Below are 6,607 nucleotides of genomic sequence, written 5' to 3' on the forward strand. Positions count from 1 at the left end.
AAGAAAACAACTTTGGGAACAAGAAAACGCGTTTATGAAAACTTTCTCCCGTCAGACCCAGACTCGCGATCACGAGTCTCCTTCACAAATTCTCACGTTCGCAAGAAGTATGTCGAGGCCAATCTCTAGTCGAGAGTTAAATTTTCCCACACGCGAGCTTGCTGTCACACACTTCGCGATCGTGACTTCCAGAGAGGAAGTCCTCTCGCGATCTCGAGATATACGGCAAAATCAGCTCCTCGTTTCGTTTGTAATTCCTTGTTTAACTCGATTCGCACTCTCAACACGAATACATTTAATAAATAATTAAATAAAGGACTTTTCTATGACTTTTACATTTTTTTTACATTGTGACTTAATAAAAAGTAAGGTTTTTTTTTTCACGTTACGACATCTTTAAATATTATCGTTAGAAAAAATTATATATAAAATAATACTCCATACATCATATTACAAGTGTCCACTTACTTTTTGCACACAGTTTAGAAAATTCCATTAATTTTCTTATTCACCAATAAGAAATCATTTTTTTTTCTTCCGGAATAACCTCTTTTAAATATAAAGTGAACACTTTAAATTAGATAACTCAAAATATAATTGTGGACAAAATAATAAAAGTGATTCAGTAAGATATTTTGGGTCGTTACCGTGACACATCTCGGATCTATGCCGGTAAATAGAAACGGGTCATGAATCACCATCGCACATGACTTGAACTGAATGCGTTAATAATGGCTTCTGGTGCACCGTAGTCGTCAATTGCAAATTTGCAATCAAGTCCATCATACTCTTCATTGACCTCACACCTCACAACTCACAGCTCTTCACGATCTCATTTACTGCCACTATTTCTGCAATTCATCACGTAATTTCATCTGCTCAGCACCAGATCTCCAATTTTGTTACAACTTCAGTTTCACATACACAGTTAGTGTGTGTGAAATGATGAGAGTGGGACGTTGACTCAGTTTGACTACTTTTGAAATGAAACGGAAACCTATTTCGGTTAAGTTATTGTTACTTGTACGGAATAAATGGAAGGCGAAAGTATTTGTGTTGTTATTATTAGGTTTTTGTTTATCGTCGTTTTTATTAATGCAAGCTCAGTATAATCGAATTAATAATTCTTCTTCTTCTTCGATCTTCCCTTTGCTGTTTGTTCAGAAACCTAAAATTGCGTTTTTATTTCTAGCTCGAAATCGACTTCCGTTGGACCTAATTTGGGATCAATTCTTTCAAGTAAGTTGTTAATTTTAATCAATTTAGTACATTGCTCTATATCTGTAAAGTAGATCATGATGTAGCTTGAATATCAAATTTGCATGCTCTATAATTCACTTGCTTAGTGCTTACTCTATTTGTCAGTAATTAAAGTATTTGGATTCAGCCAGTTATCTGATATTATGGAACAATTTCAATAGGTGTATACATGTATCTATCGAAATCGAATAAATGTTTATGATCATTGTAACAGTAGGACTTGGGGGTGTATTTATTTTAACTTGGACTCAAAAATAGTGATGTATTGGTGTTCGTTAGTTTGTTTGTATGTGGTGACAAATGTCCTTTTTGAAATAAGTCAATATGGATGTAAGATAAGAATGTGTAACTTAGGTAACACGTGTTACGTATAAGCTCTCTATTTTTAGAATATTGATAGGAAAACTTGTATCGAGTGGATTAGATTCACATCTGCATACTCATAAATACTGCATAGGATGTTGCTGTAAATTTATGAGCAAAAGTTTTATAATTTTCTATAATCTATTTCACTATCGATGTTAATTCCCTTTGGTCCATGATTGAAGGGTCGTGTAGGATGATATTCCGTAGTATATAATCACACAAATGGTAATACGAAAGCTATTTCTAGATTCACTAGATATGAAGATGATCTCATGGGAAGAATTGAGATATTAGTTTAGTTTCTTGTCATTGCAAGTGAAATGCATGTTCTTACATCTAAAAGAATTTTCTTGTTGTGTAGGGAGAGAATGAAAATCGTTTTTCTATTTACGTACATTCTAGGCCTGGTTTCCTACTTAACAGATTGACAACAAGATCTGGTTACTTTTTAGACCGTCAAGTTAATAACAGCATACAGGTGCGTCTTATCCTTCCTTTGAATTCAATGCTCGAGTTTCTATATTTTTTTCTCAACGTGACAGTTGATTTGCATCTCTCGGCTAATTAGGTGTTCAGAGGTTTAGCCAAATTGTGGTGTACTAAATGTAGTCAATACACCTCTTTTTGTAGATATATTGGGGAGAAGCAAGCATGATACAAGCAGAGATTATTTTGCTTCAACATGCACTTAAGGATCCTTCTAATGAACGATTTGCTTTCCTTTCGGACAGGTGAATTAATATTTCTGTAAAGAACTTGTAGAACTATGTTTCATATATCTAATTGTTAATAGAAAGCTCTTTGTAGTTTTTTGTAATCACTTCAATATATGAAGGATATAACATTTATTATCAAGTACACTAAAAGCCTCAATCTTTTCCAGCTGCATTCCTTTGTACAATTTCAGCTACACATACGATTACATAATGTCAACATCAACTAGCTTTGTAGACAGGTAATTGTTACGCTTAAGCTGCATGGTTTCAGTTACTTTGTTCTTGGTCACAGACCTTCATATCAAGAATATTTGATTTGAGGCATTTTTTCATCACTACTATAAAATTCCATCACATTTACATTTTTTATAACCAACTGTTGAGCAGCTTTGCTGATACGAAGGAAGGTCGGTACAACCCTAAAATGGATCCAGTTATTCATGTACATCACTGGAGGAAAGGATCTCAGGTAACACGGTTGCCCATAACCAGCTGACATGGCACATCATGGAGTTACGCTTTTTATGTGATGGTAAACTTAATTGCTTTCCAACTAACTTTTTGCATTCTTGCATTACCTTGTCTCAGTGGGTGATTCTGAACAGAAAGCATGCAGAGATAATTGTAACCGACACGGTTGTCTTTCCTATGTTCCAGCAACATTGCCAGGCAAGTTGTAACATTATGGCTACTTTAAATTGCTACCTTTGAATAATGCAAGTGTGTATATATTTTTCATAAGGGCATTGCAAGTATTCATATTGTATAACTATGACTTATTTTGAGTTGTAGCTTAGAAAGTAATGAACCCTGAATGTGTTAGGCTCTATCATGACAGTTGGTTTTAACAAAGATGAACATGGGACCATTCACACAATTTTTTTTTTTTATTCTTTATTTTCTTTTTGGAATCACTGACGGGGGAATAACCCACCCACCCGATCATTTTCCACGCACACACGTGCTTTTGGGTGTGTATTTGGGTCCATTCACACCATAACTAAAATTTTGTGCATGCTAGCCTCTTTAATCTTAATTAATCATATAGTGTTAAACAATATTAGCATATTGTCCATGAAGACTTGGTAGTTTCTTCGATTGGTATACATACTTATCAGTAACCTTCTTTCTTGTTTACAGAGGAAATCGCTACCTGAATTTTGGCGAGATCGTCCGGTTGTAAGTATCATCTCTGTTTTTTTATTCAATGATTTTATTTTGTTAATTCCCGGTCACCATCTTGTCAAGTGTAATGAGTGCTTATTCGAAAAGTTTTTAGAGAATATCAAATTGCAAAAAAGCTGCATTCAGTTGTATCTCAAAATAGGTTTTAACTAACAGATGTTTTTGTATTTTTTGCAGCCGGCAGATAATTCAAAGGAACACAATTGTATACCTGATGAACACTATGTTGCAACTTTACTTGCTGTAAGTTCATGTTAAGTCATATTTAAGTGTAATCATCAGTAGCTTCTCACTTAAGAAAAAATACAAACTAAACTTCATTTATGCACGAATAACTTGTATTTCTTGTGTCCATGAACTTCATTATCCACTAAAATCTTGTGCATCATGTGTCCATGAGATTTTGAAAAGTTGTCATATCTTATAACGTGTTTTTATGGGATGTCAACAACTTGCCTAAAGCATTTGTTTGAAAAAAGAATTGACACATCAGGGCCTTGTCCGATTTCATCTAGCTTTGTCAACAACCGTTAGCAGTAATGAGTAATGACTTTTTAGAATGAAAGATGTTATTAGTAACTTAAGTGCATTTTTATGGTAATTCGGTCTGCTAATTTTGAGAACTCTCACAAATATAATATCCAGCTTCCAGATGCATAAGCGGACCTTATAAAATGGAAAACAGAAATTTACATTTATTTATATACTACTAATAGCAGTAAGGTTATGTTGTTTGAGTAGGCTCTAGTTTATATAAGACGGATATGAATGATTAAAGAATAATAGTTTGCTTGCTTATCATTTTTCGTCATGGTCTCATAATTTGACTTGCAATAATCAGCATAGAGGTCTTGAAGGAGAACTAACGAGGAGGAGTCTAACTCATACTTCATGGGATATTTCATCTAGCAAAGGCCGTGAGCGACAAGGATGGCATCCCGTGACTTATAAATTGGCTGACGCCACACCAATGCTCGTTCAATCTATTAAGGTAAATAATGTAACTTCACAAACCTTTTCACACCTTATATCACTTATGCTGCATTTGGAATTTGCAACATGATTTTTAAGAACGAATTAAACCTTAAGTTTTGGTATGTATACTTTGACAGACATATATTTTTTTGTTGTTTAACTTTCAGGATATCGACAATATCTACTATGAGACAGAGTACCGAAGAGAATGGTGCACCAGCAAGGGAAAGCCGTCCCCTTGCTTCCTTTTTGCTAGGAAATTTACTAGGCCTGCTGCCATGCGTCTTCTTAATATGGTAAATATAGGCATTACTAAACTTCCATGCTATGTTTTTACTCGTTCAAATTAGAGGTGGTGATTCTACCCATTTACTTGTGAATGGGTAAATTTGAGTTATGTTTATCTCAAATGGGTCATCAAAAATTATACTAGCTAAAAAGGAACCAGGTCATACGACACCCAAAACGTATTTGCTAAATTAATACAATCACTAAGTTGTTTTATTCATAATTTGGATGACCCGGTTCAACCTAAGTCAGTTTTGACCCGATACTCAATGCCAGAATTTGCCATCTCTAATTCAAGTTTAAATTAAAAAATTTATCTAATAGGTTGTTTTTATCTTATCTAGTCTGCGCTAGGTGTCTCCTGAGAAGATAACAATTACTCCTACACGAGGTAAAGTGTATAGAAATCAGTTGTTTAATGACAAGAAGGTAGGTCTAAAACAATGCTTACTAGTTGTGTGTAAAGGTGTATCAAAATAAAAGTATGCTGTAGGAAAGTGAGAAAAAAAAAAGAACAAAGAAATGAGAGTTAGTATATTAGTATTGTGTGCTCTGTATATGTACTTTCTCATATAGTTTTGATTGAAATAATGAAATCTCAAGGAAAGCACGGACCATACAGGCTAGGATAGCCTGGTTTGGTGAGTTTTGATTCATTGTATCAACGGAATAACATTGCAGCAAGTAACAATATCGAAATAGCAAGCAGTTATAGACAGGACATTGGCTTCTTAAAATGTTTATCTGAGAATATTTTAGATTGGATAATGCAGTGAGGGATCAAGATACTCTCAAGTAATTTTTTTATATGATCCATGAGCGTTAGCTTCAGAGGATCCTAATCAGTTGGTGACAGTCCTGAAGGATCCGTATTCCAAAACCAATAATCTCGATTTTCATAAGCAAAACTATAAAGTCATAGAAAATTAGTAACAGGTTAGCCAACTTATCTAAAGATCCACTGAAGGAGAAGATTTACTATCCAATCTTCCCCACACACACCATTTTGTTTTGAGCAATACATGTTTTGTGTTCAACCTAGAGAGAAGAAAATTAGTCTTTCAGCTGCTCAATCCACCCAAAATCTTGTATTATTGGACACGAAACTAGAGTTCCCAAAATCAAAACCAACCTTTCAATTACTTGATTAACAATATCCATCCAAGCTCCAAATCCCCAATCACTATTTTGGGTCACGATCAATCCAATTTGCTCCCATTGTGCAACTCAACATGCTCAATTTGGGTGGCGCGATCCAATCAATTGTATTCTTGTTGGATGTGGTTCCTGTCGGGCCAAAGGTACCGGAGAACTGAGGATGTTTGCCCTTTTTTGGCGAAGTAACTCGGGGAAACAGATTACGACCTAAGGCACCAAGGCCAAATATAAAAACGGAACTAGACACACTAACCAATTTGCATCTGAGAAACATGGCCATATTAATGGGGAAAATATTGAATTTATGTATGAGGATCTTATGGTTATACTTTTAGTTGATTGGCCCGCAACAAGTTTCTTCATAGTTGAGTATGTGTTTTGAAATAATATACGTAGTACTACTTTTACCAATATGGTTTATTTATGTGCAATCCTTTAATTTTGCTTGAGAGATCGTTGTATTCCAATGGTTTATTCTGTAATATATATTTTTATTTTTTGATGTGAATATGTATGTGGTGCTTCTCAGAAGCTGATTCTACGCATCAGACTAACTGGAGTTCATGCTTTCCTGCGTGAGACAAAGGAAGCAAATTAACGGCGGGAAGGGAAATGTTGGACTTGTCCTCCCTCTCAAAAGAAGGTTCTTGTATATTTTT

General features: G+C 34.7%; 1 protein-coding gene across 1 annotated transcript; it reads left to right on the forward strand.

The window, feature by feature from the left end:
* Window positions 1-615: 615 nt before the first annotated feature.
* LOC139857290 (glycosyltransferase BC10) lies at window positions 616-5,446 on the forward strand. Its single transcript, XM_071846025.1, has 11 exons — window positions 616-1,239; window positions 1,988-2,104; window positions 2,257-2,357; window positions 2,510-2,581; window positions 2,730-2,811; window positions 2,931-3,011; window positions 3,483-3,521; window positions 3,705-3,770; window positions 4,369-4,518; window positions 4,670-4,798; window positions 5,135-5,446. The coding sequence occupies exons 1-11, from the start codon at window positions 985-987 to the stop codon at window positions 5,153-5,155; spliced, it is 1,113 nt and encodes a 370-aa protein (XP_071702126.1). The 5' UTR covers window positions 616-984; the 3' UTR covers window positions 5,156-5,446.
* The last annotated feature ends 1,161 nt before the right edge of the window (window positions 5,447-6,607 follow it).

The sequence above is a fragment of the Rutidosis leptorrhynchoides genome, chromosome 7 (assembly GCF_046630445.1).
Source record: "Rutidosis leptorrhynchoides isolate AG116_Rl617_1_P2 chromosome 7, CSIRO_AGI_Rlap_v1, whole genome shotgun sequence".
Taxonomy (NCBI): Eukaryota; Viridiplantae; Streptophyta; class Magnoliopsida; order Asterales; family Asteraceae; genus Rutidosis; species Rutidosis leptorrhynchoides.

Excerpts from the sequence above, each read along its gene's own strand:
- LOC139857290 (XM_071846025.1), top strand. The coding sequence starts at position 985 with ATGAAACGGAAACCTATTTCGGTTAAGTTATTGTTACTTGTACGGAAT. Across the intron at positions 1,240-1,987 it reads TTTGGGATCAATTCTTTCAA|GGAGAGAATGAAAATCGTTT; the intron begins GTAAGTTGTTAA and ends CTTGTTGTGTAG. Across the intron at positions 3,012-3,482 it reads TGTTCCAGCAACATTGCCAG|AGGAAATCGCTACCTGAATT; the intron begins GCAAGTTGTAAC and ends TCTTGTTTACAG.